The sequence below is a fragment of the Elaeis guineensis genome, chromosome 8 (genome assembly GCF_000442705.2).
Source record: "Elaeis guineensis isolate ETL-2024a chromosome 8, EG11, whole genome shotgun sequence".
Classification (NCBI taxonomy): domain Eukaryota; kingdom Viridiplantae; phylum Streptophyta; class Magnoliopsida; order Arecales; family Arecaceae; genus Elaeis; species Elaeis guineensis.
In genome coordinates, this window is record NC_026000.2 from 3,723,667 (window position 1) to 3,741,222 (window position 17,556).

At 36.9% G+C, this 17,556-nt stretch overlaps 1 protein-coding gene across 1 annotated transcript; it reads right to left on the reverse strand.

Moving 5' to 3' along the window:
• Positions 1-1,062: 1,062 nt before the first annotated feature.
• Positions 1,063-9,386, reverse strand: LOC105050730 (probable WRKY transcription factor 32). The gene is made up of 4 exons (XM_010930858.4): positions 8,934-9,386; positions 5,450-6,150; positions 5,204-5,362; positions 1,063-1,656 (listed from the first exon to the last, which is right to left on the reverse strand). The coding sequence occupies exons 1-4, from the start codon at positions 9,234-9,236 to the stop codon at positions 1,218-1,220; spliced, it is 1,602 nt and encodes a 533-aa protein (XP_010929160.1). The 5' UTR covers positions 9,237-9,386; the 3' UTR covers positions 1,063-1,217.
• Positions 9,387-17,556: the final 8,170 nt, after the last annotated feature.

Below are 17,556 nucleotides of genomic sequence, written 5' to 3' on the forward strand. Positions count from 1 at the left end.
GTTGGTCATGTGGAGGGTGGAGTTGTTGAGATTCTTTAAACAATCGGACCACAATGTTACATGCAAAGTGTGTACGGCTGGTCATACTATTTGTCGGTTTTGGATGCTATTGAACGCCAGAAAAGTAGGGCACAACTTCTGATTGATATGCTTGTTCGCTTGATTCTAAGGGCAGTTGCTATGCTGCAATCTCTACCCATTGAATGGTTGTTCGGTGATGGCTGCAATCCTTTCCCCAAATGAATGGTTATTTGGTGATGGGTGTAGATGGGCATTAATGGAAAAAAAGGGGGCTAGGTTCCCTGGAAAGGTACAGCTGCAACGAAATTGACGTTAATCAGGAGAATGTCGTAGGCCCTGGATTTCGGAATGATTTGATATGAATATTTTATGATTTTATATAGTGATTTGGTGCGCCTAACAGCGCGGCCAAATCTTGAAAATGCGATCACCGCGCTGCCTTTACGTGAAAAGCAAACAGAGGTAAAGAAACCTGGCAAAATATTTTTTAATACCAAAAACTGTCTGTTTTTCTGGGTGCGGTTCAGAGTTACATCACCATCTGGCTGTGTTGCTGCACATTCTAAATGTGGCGGCGCATGGCCCATAACAGACCTTATCCTCTCATCAGATCAGAGGAATTGAAACTACTTTTTTTTTTTTTTTTTGGGTAAAGGAATTGAAACTACTTTGACGTTGGTCTCTCTGTCATGCAAAAGAAAAGGTAACAAGTAGTCACCAGTGAAGCAGCATTTCGTTCTGGTTGTGGTTATGCAAAGTTACAGCATGGTTTGGCATAATTTGGGTCATGTATGGTCAGACATGCACCGTGAAGCAGTGGGTCCACTGCATTAACATCTACCGTTTCCACACTCGTCTGGTCCATTTCGTTGCATGTCCCGACGAAACACCTTGTTTAGAGCAGAAGAAACACCTTTTGGAACACCAACTGTATACATAATTCAGTCGAGTGTGATCTGGCAGGTGCAGGTATTGATGGGACATTTAACAAATATATACAGGTCATAGAGTAATCAACATAACTCTTTCGGGATCAAAACATATCAAGAAATGTTTTTGTAATCTGATATTGGGAAAATTATAAGAAGCTCAACAGCTGTACAGAAGCAAGTATATTTACATGACATAGGCATTCAATAGGAGTGAAATCAGAAGAAAATACAACAGAACGATATAAACTCAACGAACCTGCCAATTCATGAGTTTTGGACTGGAAGTGTACAGTTCCGATTTAACTGAGGCTGCTGAATACCTTCAGAATTTTTACGGCCAACATTTTCTGAAGTTGAACTTAATCCCATACTTAGAAGAGTCTGGGCAGATTCTATTGCTTTCTCACCTCCAAGCTCTTGCGCCCGCTCATTTACTATCTTACCATCCACGTCTGGCAACAATTTGGTTGTGGGCTTTTCATATGACAGTGGATAATTTTTCTGTGTTTGCTCACACTTACTCATAGCAGTTGCAACGGCAGTAAGAAGAGGGGTTGCAGGTGGATCACTGCCATCTTTTAGGGATGGCAAGTCATGGTTGTGCTTGCCTTCATACGTAATGACCATATATTTTGCATCCTCTGAAGACCTCTCTACATGTTTACGTACAGGACATCCAATATGAGTGCACCTATAGTAGCTTCTGGAGCACATTAAAGAGAAGGATTACGCTCAAGGGAAATATAACATAGCTTAAATAGGTCATAATCAATCAGCAAGCACCAGCACCAGACACGGTAATGGGTTTACAGTTAGACTAGAGCATTAAAGCATCCTAATTTGACCTCTAGACAAATTGTAACTATCAGGCACCTATGTGTAGCAAAGTTCTTGATGCCGGATAACCAAAGAAATCTTCACAAATAGGTATAAACAGAACCAACAAATGATGTGCTATTTATTGCCTTTTGCATAACTTTTGAACCAGAGATTTTTAAAACGGGCAACCAGAGGCTTTCACAAGAGCTTGGAGTCTAGCTCTGTTCTGAAGCAAGATCTTAGGAATCTTGGAGGCAACTAGGAGTCCTCCCCCAGCACCTTTTTGCATAAGTGGAATGTTTTTGTTATTTATAAATTTATTTATTTTGTATGCATGTGTTAGACTTGTTGTATAGTGCTTTTTCATGACTCATGATATTATACATATTAATAATGTAATTAAATCTCATGCATTAAAAGCAAAAGAAAAGTACAATACCTGGAATAACAAAAAAAGAAAGTGATTATTCTTATTCTTCCCCCTTCACAGATTGTGTGATGGGTGGGTCACAAATGGTTACAGGAGCAACAAATTTACAACACTTCTCAGATGACTTCCACTTTTATTTGTATACCAGCACAATGTCATTGCAACATGAAAATTAGGCTTTTAATGGGAAGAAAGATAACTTTAACATTAAATTTAATGAACAAGTGTTTCACAGAGACCTCCGCAAATTAATCCTCAACAGTCTAAAATTTGCTTAGTGTTCGGAAGGTGATTGATACAAAATTTAAAATTTATCTTTATGTTTACCACAACACAAACCTTAATCCTGTTTTACTTATGATATTCTAACAATACTACGTGATCAATTTGGACTACTGAACATTTTAGAGGGACCTGTATGCTTAAGTGCATGAATTGCCCCAGTGCTCTCTTAAATTGGGTTCACAATAAATTTTCCTAAAAGCAATCTAAGATATAAGCTCAAGAAAAACAAATTTGGCCATCCAAAGCAGCCTTATTAGTATAAAAAATTGTCAAGACCAATAACGATACTGAAAGAGACTTCTTCAATAAATTTAACAGTTTAACAAAAATTATCTTCTTCAACTTCCACAACACCCCCCCCCCCCCCAACAAAAAAAAAAAAAGAAGAAGAAAAAAAAAGAAAGAAAAAAAAAGGGGAGAAGAAGAAGAAGAACTAACAATGTTAAGATGTACCCACAAGTAAAAACTCATGACCTCCTAAGAACAGGTCAGTAATTGAATCCAAAATCTAATGCTTAATTTAAACAAGCCCGGGTTTAGTCCAATTTCTAAAGATCCCTCCACTAATAGTACAGCTCAAATCAGTTTTGTGATTAAACAACTTAAGACTCTATTCATTTGAATCCTCAATTGAAAAGGCTCACTATTGATCTTGTGATGGTAGAATTGATATTTCAATCCTACTTGAAGGGTAATAGCTCAACTGAATAGTCCATAATCAGAAATAATATATCGACACACCTGCATGTGTATGAATATATACAACCTTATCATTAGCCTTCTTGCTGAGCTGACTATTGGGTATCACCTCCTCTTCTTGCCATAATATTATTCACATCCACATTCTTAAGTGAAAGTTGACCCAACTGCTGTGCTTTGGAATCTGTACCTTGCAATACTTTGGTAATGGAAGGGCCTTTGCTATTCCAGGACACTGGCCTGCAGATTTCCCAACTTCTTTAGGTCCCTTGAATACAAAATACGAAGAGATTCAACATGCCAACCAATGTAGTTTTCAGGCTCTAATCTCCCATCTCTAATATTTTGGCTTGATAAGGATTTTCTGGTTTCTTCTTTAATTTCATTGTGAACCACCTTGTTCTTTGCATCAACACCTAATTTTTCTTGGGCTTCATTAACAGGCAATAAGATGAAATGATGAAATCATATGACCACTTCAAACTCGCGAAATTAACAAGTCATGAGACTGATCTGACCTAAGAATAAACGCTAAGAAAAAGAAATGCCCAAACTACCATACTCCTAAATTTTAGTTTAATTTATTTTGGAGTTTCTCGTCATAGACACACCTCTTTAAGAACCAACAAGAATGTCTAGTTCTCTTATTCCACTGTTACCTGGGGGGAAAACAGTTCTTTGTTCTTTCTTCTTAACCATTTCTGTTTTTCCTCCTTTTCTTTCTTTTGAATACTATCATGAAAAGGGTCCAAAGGAACTGAAACATGTTTTGAGGTTGAACTTTACAACCTCAATATGTTGCTTCATATATATCTATACATAAAACGACCCCTTTTTCCCACCAATAAAAAAATACTTAAGACATGAGACCTCCAAATTGCAGGGAAGAAGTCAAACAGCATTTCAATATCACAGAGCTAAGAAAAAAAATCCTCTAACCTGTTAAAATAGATCAAGTACTAGAGCCATTCATATCCTTGCTAAGAAGAAGAAAGGTAGAAAAAAAGGAGACCTTTCTCACCTAAGCAAGATACAATTATTCTACTCATACTAGTATGGTTACCAATCCTACAAGCATGTCAAGCTAGTAAATGGAGACTGACTGATCATTTTTCTGAATTTTACAATTGGACTGTCTCTCCCAAAAAAAATTGTTTAATATTATGAAGTTGCTGCCCTGAAATTCAACATGCACCTGAGCATGATATGTAGAAAATATACTCAGCAAGAATGAGTTCTTCCATCCTTGGCATGACCCTTAATGTCAGTGTACATGGGATGGCAGATCTATAATTGAGGCAAAGGTGACTGAATTTTGACATGACTTCTTTTCCAGTGTCCAACATAGTTGAATTAAACACTACCTCAACATGCCTAAACTACAGTACCCTATCAATGTAGACCCAAATGTCGATGCTAACCTTAACCAAGGTCAGCCAAGCATGAATCGAAAGTCATTCATAATTGTATTCAACCCATTTAAACTCCTGCAACCAAAATTATGTGATGCGTAGAGAGAAAAATGCCAATCATGTATCTAATTGGGCATATGCACACTATATTATGTTCTAGTAAACAATGTTAACTTCGCCATCAAGCAAATGTTGATCTTGATGCGGAAACAATAAATGAGAGCACTATGCCTTGATAACATGTTAAAGTCCAGATCTTAGGCACTATAGAGAACTATTTTATTGCTCATGAGGCTGAAGTAAACTGCATACAAACACCCAGCATGAACAATTAATATGATACTTATTCTTATAGCAACAATCATGACGTTAGATTCTTAGCAACAACTTCTAAACTCTCTAAGAAAAATGCATGTTGTAAAGTAGCAACTACAGGCATCGTAGCACATTTTTTCCATTTAATATATGTTAGTAACTTTAGTTGTTAAAAACTAACTGATTAGATATTAGTGTAATAATGTCTCATCCAACTAAATTTCCATATTCCATTGTGATGGATATGCAAAAAATTAGAAATCAACCAAATAATGAATCTGAGGCGAAACCTGGGATTTGGATTTCCTTTCACGAATTTCTGTCCATACTTCCGCCACCCATAACCATCACTTGTTAGGCCCACACCACATGCTGTCTGCAATACAATTTTAGGCTCTCTGATGGTTTTAAGTATTGGAGCTGAAAAAAGCACGGTGCTTTCACTGACTCTGTTTGACATAGAACAGAAACTTATAAGCACAACTTGTAGCATTAGATCCAAATGTTCCAAACGTTAATATACCTTAACTACTTGCCTTCTCTTTGGATCTGGTTTTTCACCAAGATCCTCTTGAGCCTTCATTCCAGAATCTTCTTCATGGTCATTGGAGCAGGGTAACTCTTCTTTGAGGGTTTCATTACCAGAAGTCTGTTGTAGTTTAGATGGAGAAGGAACTGCTTCCTTAAGTTCAGCTCCTGGAAGATCTAAGTTTTTATTTACCACACAAGAGGCACCACGTTTTGCCTTTCTCACTCTAGAGCTTCTAACTTTGAGAGGTGGTTCATGATTGTGACAGCCTCTGTAAACTATTTCAGTGACACGACCATCTTGACAACATTCAACCTTCTTCTTAACATAACAGTCACCATGTGCGCATTTGTAATAGCTTCTGATATTCTCACTGTTCTTCACCTGTTTCTGACCATATTTCCGCCAGTTGTAATCATCACCAGAGCTTTCCTTTTCATCATCAAAGCTCGTCTTTACAACAATAGAATTAGACTGTTGATTCTGGTGAGATGAAGGTGGCTGCTCTGTCTCTGGTGCACAGGCATTGTTCCCTGCTACTGGCAGTGGGTCTTGTTGCAATGGCACCAGAGTAACATTGGATAGTTGAGGTTGTGGTACAGAATTTCTCAAAAAATCCGATGAGGAAGGATATGATTTTTGCAATTGCAACAGAGCCTGAGCTGTGACAGATGCCAAGACTGCTTGATGCGTCACTGCAAAGTGCCCCTGGAAAAGAGACAAAAATGAATATATATTTCAACCATAGACATCACATTACACAAATTCTTGACAAGTTAAATATTTTAAACAACAAGAATTAAGAAACAATATCAGAGGCAAGAAGATGAAAATATGACACATGAATAACAAAATTGGGGTATTTATCAACTAGAGTTGTCATTTCATTGATTTACAACATGCAGAACTTCATGAAATCAAGAACAAGGGAATTCAAAAATGACATGAAATACATGATGAACTGAACCTATGATTAGGAGTCCATGCTTGTTTAGTGGAATCATATATAGGATAATTAAAAGAAAAGGATTTACATATTTCCAGGGCACTGGATAGCATTTTAAACAAGAAGAGGATCTATATCAACTATAAGTGCAGAATGTTAATAAACTTTAACAATATTTTTCCACATTTGCAACTCATGATTTTCATGGGCAAACAAATTCCAGATCCAGATGACCTTTCTAAATCCATCCAACTAGATATGAGGACCGCAACATACACATAGTTCACTATTCCTCTCCTTTATAAAACATAATTGGAGAAATGGCACTTGCTAAAAAAAAGTCCAAAAAGATCAGGAATTACTCAGCCCTACAAACAAATGCTTGACTTTCGCACAAGAGTTTCTTAACACATTAAACAGTAATTTTCATCAATATCAACCTATATGAGAAGCCACATCGATAATAAATAAATAATAATGTTTAAAAGCTGTTATGTTCTCACCTTGATTAATCATAGCCTTTCATTAAACTAATAGGGCTTTTCATTAAAGTAGTAGGTCCTAAATCCAGGAAGACTTTAACTCCTTTTGCTAATCTGTCACTGAAGCTTTTTGAGGTAGATTTTTCTTCTTTTCTTTTAAATGATCTGACTCTTGATATACATATTAGATGTGTTAGCAATGCAAAATCATCATACTACATCAGACCGACTGAAGGCTAGACCCATATTAAAATTTGGACACATACCCCTAACGTATCTCTTATTTGAACATTTACTCCTTGAAAAGTATATAGTGCATATATGCCTCTAAATTTTCATCTACACCCTCCCCATTCCGCTTTCATTTTTTCATTTTAAAACCTATACCTGATTTGTCTGCTAATCATTTCACATAAATTATTTATAAATTTTCAAATATTTTAAGGCAAATATTTGAAATTGAGCTAATATTTTATATGAATTTTTCACCCTTTGACTTGCAAAATAAGTAATTGAGCAATTTGTGAACAATATATAAGCAAAAACCATCAAAGGGATAAAATGGTAAGATAATATGGTAACATTACTTCTTGTCTGGAGGATGCCATCTAATCGCATGGATGACTATGCAATTTCCAGTTTGGGAGGGGCAAATATGGAAAAATCCTTTTTCATTTTTGTGGGTTCTGAAAATTAATGAATTGACATTTTTATGCTTTACATTTGAATGAGCTTGTGGAAACAGATGAAATTACAACACCGAGGGAACCTGAGGCCTAGGTCCTTGAGATGAATATCAAGGATTGCGAAGCAATCAAGGAGGCTTTCAAATGAAAAAGATAGGGATGAGTTGGTTAATTATGATAAAATCATAGGTTGAAGGGAGCTCATCACATTCCTATTTTCATATTTACAGAATTTTCATCCAAAGTCATTTAATTGTTATTTTAGATATGGTTTTTCATCTTATGCATCTATAATCAATTTTTTCAAGATTATATATGCATGTGTGCCCTTAGCTCTAGTAAATGCCCGATAGACAAGCACAATCTACCTTGATGCATCTACCCTTCTATTCTATGCAGTACACCTCTATTGGTGAGTCATGTCCATCACAATTTGTGGAGTACATGAGACGGAGCCTGTTGATACATAAATCTAGAAAGAATATGATGCTAGACTTTTACAATTGGTTTAAAACAATGTTTATATATATTTTCAAGAGACATCCAAGTTGTAGCTCAGCGATATTAAATTAGGTCCAAGTTAAAAACCAATTTGGTAATATAGGTATTTTAGCAATGTTACTAATTTTTTTTTTTTTTTTAAAAATAAAGGCTTCTGCATCTTCCATGCCAGTTCATCCTGTGTAAGGCCAGCTCTTCGCCAGCAGAAACACAATATGCAGCACTCTCATCCTAAATCTTCACATCTCGGAGACTTTCAAGCAAATAACATGATCAGACATTTTCGGGATTTCGTTACTGTGGTATGTTGTTGTATAATCCGACAGGTCAGATACCACAAGACATTCTATGACCTGACAGGTTAACATCTTCTTCCTTGGCATAACTGTAAGAGATCAGACTCTTATGTAACAAACAAACATATCTACCACTGAAATAAAATGGGACAGCATAATTACAACCAGCAGGCTTACCAGCGAGACCACAAGTAAACAACAGTTTCGAGATAACTCTTGCAAAAAGATGGGTTTTGTTGCAGCAGTCTCACTTGTTCTTTTTGATGCCGTCTTTGGTTGGCCCCAGGACCTAGTCCCAGTTCCAAGTTATTCTCCTCTGTATAAACTACACGAATCTAAATATTCCATACATCCATCTTCTTGGAAGAACTTTCTTGTTCGTTTTGGTCATTTATCTTACATATAATTATCTCCAATTCCAATAACAAACGCTTGTCAGCACAAGGTTTCGTGCAATTCTTTCATCCTTTAAAGAAAAGAAAAACCGACCAGCTACTGTTCCAGCAGTAAAAAAATCATACACAAGAAAGGCATAACGACGAACTAAAGAATTCGGAAGAAGAAGACAAAAGAACAGTACCGAGAGCCCCGCGGCGGGGGCGATGTAGCAGGGGACGGCGAGCACGGGCACGGGGAGGATCAGGGCCGCGCTGGAGCTCACCGCCGCCGCCGATGCCATGGCCCCTGCGAGGAGCTGCGAGAAAGAGCGGGGATCGCCGGCGCCTCCTCCATCTCCGCCGGGTCCGGAAGAGGCATCTGGAGGGGCGAGGGTTTTGGAATCACCTCCCTCAGCTCCAAGAGGAGGAGAAGAAGACGTCTTTGGAGACCCCTCTCGATCGGCCTTGTCGTGCTCCCGAGCTCCAGAGCTGACCTCCTCCGCCATGGGATCTCCACGGTACCTCAGCCTTCAGGGGAAATTGACCGGGTTTCGGGTTTTCCGGCGATTCGGAGCCCCGAAAAGAAACGGAATGACTTCACGGGGATGGCGTGGGTTTCGTGCGCTTCGAGAGAGAGAGCGGTTGAGGGGTGGCAGGGCATGTGACCTTTGGACCGCTGTTGACCAGGTCGATTTGTGGGGGCCGGCTTGTGACGGGGGTTTGTTTTCCGTTACCAGAGGAGGAGGCCTTATGGGCGGTTGGGGACACCTGGCACGCCTTAATGGCCTTCGGGTGGCTAACGGGTTTGGTTATGGCAGGGACGGCCGTTTTTTTCTGGTTTTGACCTTGGTATGGTGCGTCGGGACCACATTTTGAAACCGTCTTGGAGTTCTTCTATTCTCGTTTTGTTTCGGGGCAAGAGAGGAGATGGCTATCAGATATTCTGAAAACGCCAAAATATCATGAATTAAAACCTCATGACCCCCCCGACAGATCCACTTGGAGCAAGGTATTAAACTCAGATTATGGTCGAACCCAAACATTTATCATAATTCTAAACGGTGTAATATACTGTACCAAAAAAAAACTATGTAATATTCGGTTAAAAAAATATTAATCTTGCAAACTAGGATCCCAATTTACCTTGAAGAAATCTATGTTCTGGCACCCAAGTAATCATCCTTGGTAGCGGCGGGTACATGGAGCGAGGGTCAATAATTTTTATTTTTAAAAGTGAAAATATAAATTCAACACAAGAAAGTAGTTCGGTTTCATTATTTTTTCACAATGTATAGAAAAGTTGAAAATAAATTTGTTTTTACTTGTATTATTTTTAAAAATCATTTTTTGAGTCACAAAATTAAATTGGCTCTCAATTTTCATGATTTATTTTTCTTTTCGACAACTACTACCTCGTTACTTCCACCCCCATCCAATTCACCAAGAAGTTACGTCCTCTTCTTTCCCACTTTATTTCTAAATTTTTTTCTATCCTATACTCCTTTCGATCAGTAGTAACTTATCGCAAGTGATGAAAAATATTAGTATTATCAACAACAACAACATCCTACGTTATGGTGCACAGAAGGACCAAAAATATATGAATATCGAGGATTATGCTATCCTTCTCTACCTAATGATCGCAGTATCCGTATGCTTACATCTCTATGGAACAATATCGTAAAAGTATTTTTTATTTTGATTTATCAAATATATTTTTTCTATTTTTCATTGTGAAAAATTTAAAATCACTGGTGACCATCAAACAGATTTTCATTGTCAAAAATTTAGAAGAAAATACAAATAGAATTCTTGTTTTACAATTGTTTTAAACAAAATGATAAAGATACCAAACACTGCTTTAATCTAGCATTGTTCAATTCTACTTAAGTTATGCTTAAGTCTACGGTAATGATGACCTGTAACGTTTGGAGGTGTGGGCCATTATATAGGCATGACATGCTAAGGGTACCATCATTCACAGTCATCACTTTTGAGGGTCTTTGGAGTTTGGAGAACAAAGTTTTCTTTTTTTTGGTAAAGGAGAACAGAGTTGCAGTACAAAGTGCTGTAAAAGGTAATAGAAGCGCAATGACACTAAAACATCAAAAACGTATTCATTATTCAAGCATATGTTAATAATAATTCTTGCTATAATTATCCAAAAGGTTTCAATTCGTTTTATTTTTTTTAAAACAAATGCACAAATGGCTGCACATGGCTCTTGCAAGTCCAAGACGTACTTATCACCAAGGCAGTTTCGTAATTCCTTATATATTCAAGTGAAAAGTTTCCTTTTCTTGTTAGCACAAGTTTCTCTAAATAATTAATTATAGAGACAAGCATTAAACCGACAAAACATTATCTGTTCTGGCGCACACAGAATCATCCTTTGTCTCTGGAAACGTTAGCTTAACTATTTCTGGATCCTTCATGATGGTTTCTCCTTGCTAATGTCATTGTTCTGAAGGATTTTATTATTATTATTTTGGATGATGTTGGTTGGTGGGGCTCCCTCAAGGCCAATCGTCCACTCTTTCCCTAGCCAGCCGGCCAACTTTGTAATACAACCCCTGCTCAATAAAATTTGGGTGTCCAATCCTCCCTCTTCATCCCCCACCCACAACGAAAAATAAAAATAAAAACAAAATGAAAAAAAAAATAAAAGAAGCCTGGATGGTTCATGCTTACTGCAGTGGCTTTGCCTCTAGTTGGAATAGTCAAAAAGGTCGATAAGTAAAAGCCTTAGATTTTTTATCCAAAAGGTATTCATTGCAGGTGCTTCTAAGAAAGGAAAAAAGTGATTTTTTTTAAAGGAAAAATGATCTATTTTAGTTTGAGAAATTCCAGTAATATCAGCTCTGTAATCATCTTACTTCTGATAAAGCATGGGGGAAGTTTCTCCCTAGCTCCATAATTCATCAAAAAGAAAAGAGAAATTCCAGTAATATCTCCTTGAGTACCCTGACTTAATTTGTGACCTATCATATGTACTGCCATTTCACATGTCCTTGTTCTCCGACATCACCATTGTTGTAACAATGTATTGCTCAAAAAACACTGGAAACCACGGGGATGAATGATTAGTGATCTGAGAAACAGAGAACACACGCAAAAAAAGATCAAATCGGCGTCAGAGAATGGAATGGAAGATATGTTTTTTTTTTTTTTTGGCATAAAATGGAACAGATCTGTTCAATGCTATAGAAGTTATAAGATCATATTAGCTCTTCTCAAAGGAAAACTACTTTATATTATAAAATAAAACACACACATACACACACACATATGAACTCTTGGCGAACTAAAGTGGCTCGGGAGGCATATACGCTCTCCTCAGCATACCCAAGGGACAGACGTCGGGCTTCCCATGATCTAATTTGCTTTAACAGATGTGCGAACAAAAATATACCAACTCATAATACCTGAGAGTATATATGGACACATCGATCAAACAGAACCTGACATTCAATTTAAGAGGACAGGACTGCAAAGCTGATTCCATTGGACTAAACAATCGATTTAAAAAGTAAAAGGATAGCTTGAGATTGCACTTTCAACCACAAGATGAAGTATGTTAAATTCTCCAATGGATGCAGGCAGGCAGTTAACAAAAAATTCTGAGCAGCTAAGACAGAGATCCCAAAGCATGAATGACTCACAGATTCAGTGCTACACAGAATATAAAATATAATTAAATGCAAAATGAAAGCTTTTGAAAATCAAAATTTATTCTGATATACACAATACCGGAAAGGAAATTACTGTCTTCCACTCTTCCCATCACCCAGGTAATGCAGTCCTTTACACTAGTTGCATAAGAGATAAATGCATAGCTAAGAGCCTCACTAAATGGGGATGAGAAGTACGGAAATAGTCATGAAATATAATAAAAATGGATTTGCTTTCTGAAACTTGAACAGAAGCCGCCTCGAAGCTAGAGTATACAAGCATAATATTCAATGGGATATGATCCAGAAAATATTTGTCAGAAAATGCTCTTATATGCCAGAGTAATTTACATCAAAAAAAAAGAAAAAAAAATGCCAGAGTAATTTTGCTGAAAAGTTCTGCAAGCAAAGAAAGTGTTAGGTCATCTTCGTATATGAAAAAAAAAATACAAGCAGATTGTTTTTGTAACAGAGAAAACATTACCTTAGGGTCGCAAATGGTGATGAGAGCACCATGAAGCCGATCACCACTTGTGCAGATCTATCATATAATGAATATGTTGGATTTCGATCATGCAGCAGAAAATAATTTTCAAAAAATTTAAAACAAACAAATCAATAGCTTTATCAAATAAAATTATCGAATGAGAATTCAAACTCTAGAATCATCTTGTCGATATCGATCAAAACAAATTCAAATATGCAAAAAAGATAAAATTTTATACTTTCACTAAAATAAAAAAATAGCACGTTGGTATTCTCCATGAGATCCCAAGGTAGAAGTCCTCCACGAGACCCCAAGGTAGAAGTCCTCCAATGGTGCGCTGCCGTAGCCTTGTCTTCTCAAGAATACTGCTGGCTTCGAACTTACGTCACGATCGCATCAAAGACCAGTTATTTTCGATCTTGCCACCAAAACTACACCAAGAAGACACTCTTTAGATGCCATATAATCTAGGATTTGATTTTTGGCTCCAACATATAGAAAAATCAAACCCTAGGGCACACTAGTAACACTTGCCAAAAATCTCACCACACTTCTTGCAACTTTTGCCACTCAAATTTTTCTTTCTTTTCCTCAAAATTTTTTCTATGTTTATCACGTCCCTTCTCTCTGATCTCAACCCAAAATCTCAATAAGAATCCATTTGGAGCATCCCCTATAAATAGGGGACCAAGGGAGGTCTCATGGGATGAAGGAGCGCCAACCTTTGGCGCTCCAACTTTCCATGCGGTGAATAAATTCACCAAGTAAATTTTTTGACATTCCAAATACTTGCAGTAGAAGGACTCTCCTTCTTCTATGTTCCATAAAAAATCCAATAAATTTTGACAACAAAACATAGGAGATCTGGTTGGAAAATTATGGTAATGCGTAAAAATTAAGAGCCTTCGTTAAGAAGGACTCTTCCTTTCACATGCCAAAAATAAGGGGGCAGTATTTATTTTTTGTCGTAACTTCTGGTGGGCGCTGAGGAGTCTTTCTCCACTTGAAACTGATTCAAGTTGGATAAGGATCCAATTTAAATTGACCCAATCTCATTAGATCAAAGGAAACTGGTCTAGGTTAACTCAAACACTTTGAACCAAACCAATTTAAGAACTTGGGTTAATACAATGTGCTAGCATATCAAATTAACCCATAGAATTTATATTAAACTCTAATTAAATCAAACCAAGATCAAATTCCAAAGTGTGTGACCTATTGGGTTCCAAATCTAGCCAGCAGTAGATCAAGTCTTTCGACATAACCCTAATCCGATGAGATTAGGTCACCCGAAGAGTCCCAATCAACTTGGACTCTTTCAAATTGACTCCAGAATTAAACTCTTTTAATTCTGATGAATCTACAAGTCAAGATTGACGTCTAGCAACATGTCATAACTATCCGAAAGATTTAAAATTTTGATGAAAAATTATCAAAATATTCTTCAATGGCAAGTTTTCATGTAATTCAATCTTTCAGTCAAACAACATCCCAGATGAGTTGTGGGCATGAAAATATGTTAAACTCAATCACTTATCATTATATATCTTGATCTAAAGATGATGATTCAGTTGATAATACATCAAAAAAAATTTTCTAATTATCATCCTGCTTTGGTCAAAGACTTCCGAATTACGGACCTATGAGATCACATAGGATGTTCACTCTCCTTATTAGGAGTGACTGATCCCTTATTGGTTACTCACAACCTCCATGTACACTTCACCATATCCAAAACACCCTACACAAGGATCAAAAAACTAAGTTAGGTAGTGAACCAAAATATAGATCTATGTACACAAGGTACCATGGTGACCTCAAGTCTAAGGATCACTTATACAACTCCCACTAGAGAATCATCAGTTGATATGTAAATAAGATTCCATCTGATATTCTCTCATAGGTTAATTCAGTGAACTCATTCTCTAATGAGCACCCATATCCTTATGTTAGTGTCATCACACAAGTGGTCGTGAGATCAACCATCCTTATTTCTGAGTATACATAGGACATGTCAGTCTTACCAATATCATTGATCCCCGACACGATTAGAAATATTTTAGGTTAGGGCTACAAGGATTTAGGTCTCACTGGCGTGATCTCATCACGATCCTAAAATCATTATCCAGATCTATGGGGTTCATTATAATCTTAAAAACTATAAGATGCAGTATATATTGAATCAAAAATATCTATTTTATTAATAACATAAATATCAATTATATGAGTCTGAAAGATAAATTACAACAAACACCCTATCACATCCCGTATACGATTGGCTTATAGGGCATTATTCTTTCAATCTTCCACTTGCACTTAAAGCCAATTGTCCTTATACTTGATACCCATGCTATCAAGGTGGCGGTCAAACTGTTGCATTAACAAGGCTTTAGTGAACGGATCTGCTATATTATTCTTGATATTAACTCGCTCTACGATCACATCGCATCTTTCAACAATCTTCCGAACGAAGTGGAACCATCTTAGGATGTGCTTGGATTTATGATGAGACCTTGGTTCTTTGGCTTGAGCAACTGTCCTAGTATTATCATAATAAAGAGGTACTGGTTGTTCAATCTCTGGAACTATATCCAACTCAAAGATAAATTTTTCATCCAGACAGCTTCTTTAGCAGCCTCACTTGCAGCAATATACTCAACCTCAGTGATTGAGTCAGCAACAGTTTGCTGTTTGAAACTTTTTCAACTTACTGCACCACCATACAAGGTGAACACATATCCGATATAGATTTGCTATCATCCATATCAAATTGAAAACTAGAATCGGTATAACCTTTCAGTTTTAAATCAGATCCACCATATATCAGAAAAATATCTTCAGTCCTTCCCAAGTACTTGAGTATGTTTTTCACAACTTTTCAATGATCCTCTCCAGGATCAGCCTGAAATCTGCTTACAATGCCCAAGGCATAAGCTACATCAGGCCTGGTACACAACATAGCATACATTATTGATCCTATTGCCGAAGCATAAGGAATAAAACTCATTCTATTTCTCTCTTCAGGTGTCTTAGGAGACATCTTCTTAGAGAGTTGTATGCCATGATCTATAGGTAAGTAACCTCTTTTACTTCCCTCTATGTTGAACCTCTTCAACACAAGGTCAATGTACCTAGTCTGGGACAAGCCTAGCATTTTTTTCGATCTATCCTTATAGATCTTTATACCAAGTATATATGATGCCTTACCTAAATCTTTCATAGAAAATTTTTGTGATAGCCAAGTCTTGACCGATTGCAACATCGGGATATCATTCCCAATGAGCAGTATGTCGTCCACATACAAGATCAAGAAGACAATAGCACTCTCACTAATCTTTTTGTACACACAAGATTTATCCATATTTTTAATGAAGCCAAACGATTTGACTGTCTCATCAAAATGGATGTTCCAGCTCCTTGATGTTTGCTTCAATCCATAAATGGATCTATTCAGCTTGCATACCTAATTTGCTCTCTCACTTAAGATAAATTTTTCTGGCTGAGTCATATAGACTTCTTCCTTAAGATTTTCATTGAGGAAGGCAGTCTTAACATCCATCTGCCAGATTTCATAGTCATGGTATGCTGCAATAACAAGCATTATCTGAATAGACTTGAGCATGGCTACTAATGAAAAGATTTTTTCATAATCAACACCTTATTTTTGTCTGAAATCTTTTACCACAAACCTAACCTTATAGGTCTCTATATGGCCATCTGCTCCAATCTTCTTTTTGAAGACCCATTTGCAGCTTATTGGGGTCACACCATCAGACACATCAATCAAAGTCCATACTTGGTTGACATACATAGAGTCCATTTTGAATTTCATAGTATTGAGCCATTTGTCAGAATCACTACTCATGACAGCTTCCGAATAAGTCATGGGATCATCATTCTCAATGATGCGGATTGTGTTATCATTCTCAATGACAAACCTATACCTGAGTGATACATTATGCACTCTATTCGACCTTTGGAGAGGAGGTGTGTGTAGTGGCTGTGCCTCAACCACGGGCACATCTAGTTGAGAACTATTTTGTGAATCCTGGATGGGTTGTAGGTTTTGAACTTCCTCAAGTTCAATAGACCTCCCACTGCCTCCTTCTTGGATAAACTCTTTCTCCAAAAAAACAACATGCCTACCAACAAATTTTTTTTGTTGAGTAGGGTTATAGAAGTAGTATCATATACTCTCTTTGGGATAACCTACAAATCTGTCTTTTTCTAAACTAGCATCCAGCTTATGTCCATCAACATTTTTCACATAAGCTGGGCAACCCCAAATCTTAAGATGTTTAAGATTGGATCTTTTTTCTTTTCATATTTCATATGGAGTGCTAGAAACAGATTTAGAAGGTATTTTATTTAAAATATACGCTGCAACCTCGAGAGCATATCCTCAGAAGGATATCGAAAGATCCATGAAACACATCATGGACCTTACCATATTTAATAAGGTGCGATTCCTTCTTTCCACAATTTCATTTAATTATGGAGTATAAGGAGGTATCCATTGAGAGAGTATTTCATTTTATTTCAAATAATCGAGAAACTCACTAGACAAGTATTCTCCTCCTCGATCAGATCGAAGAGTTTTAATACTTTTACCAGTTATTTCTCGATCATTCTTTGATACTTTTTAAATTTATCAAAGACTTTGGATTT

Bases quoted from the DNA above. Each gene is read 5' to 3' on its own strand.
- LOC105050730 (XM_010930858.4), bottom strand. From the start codon at position 9,236: ATGGCGGAGGAGGTCAGCTCTGGAGCTCGGGAGCACGACAAGGCCGAT. The intron at 5,363-5,449 runs GCAAGTAGTTAA...TATGTCAAACAG, and splicing joins AAACCAGATCCAAAGAGAAG to AGTCAGTGAAAGCACCGTGC. The intron at 1,657-5,203 runs GTTTCGCCTCAG...AATGTGCTCCAG, and splicing joins AAAGGAAATCCAAATCCCAG to AAGCTACTATAGGTGCACTC.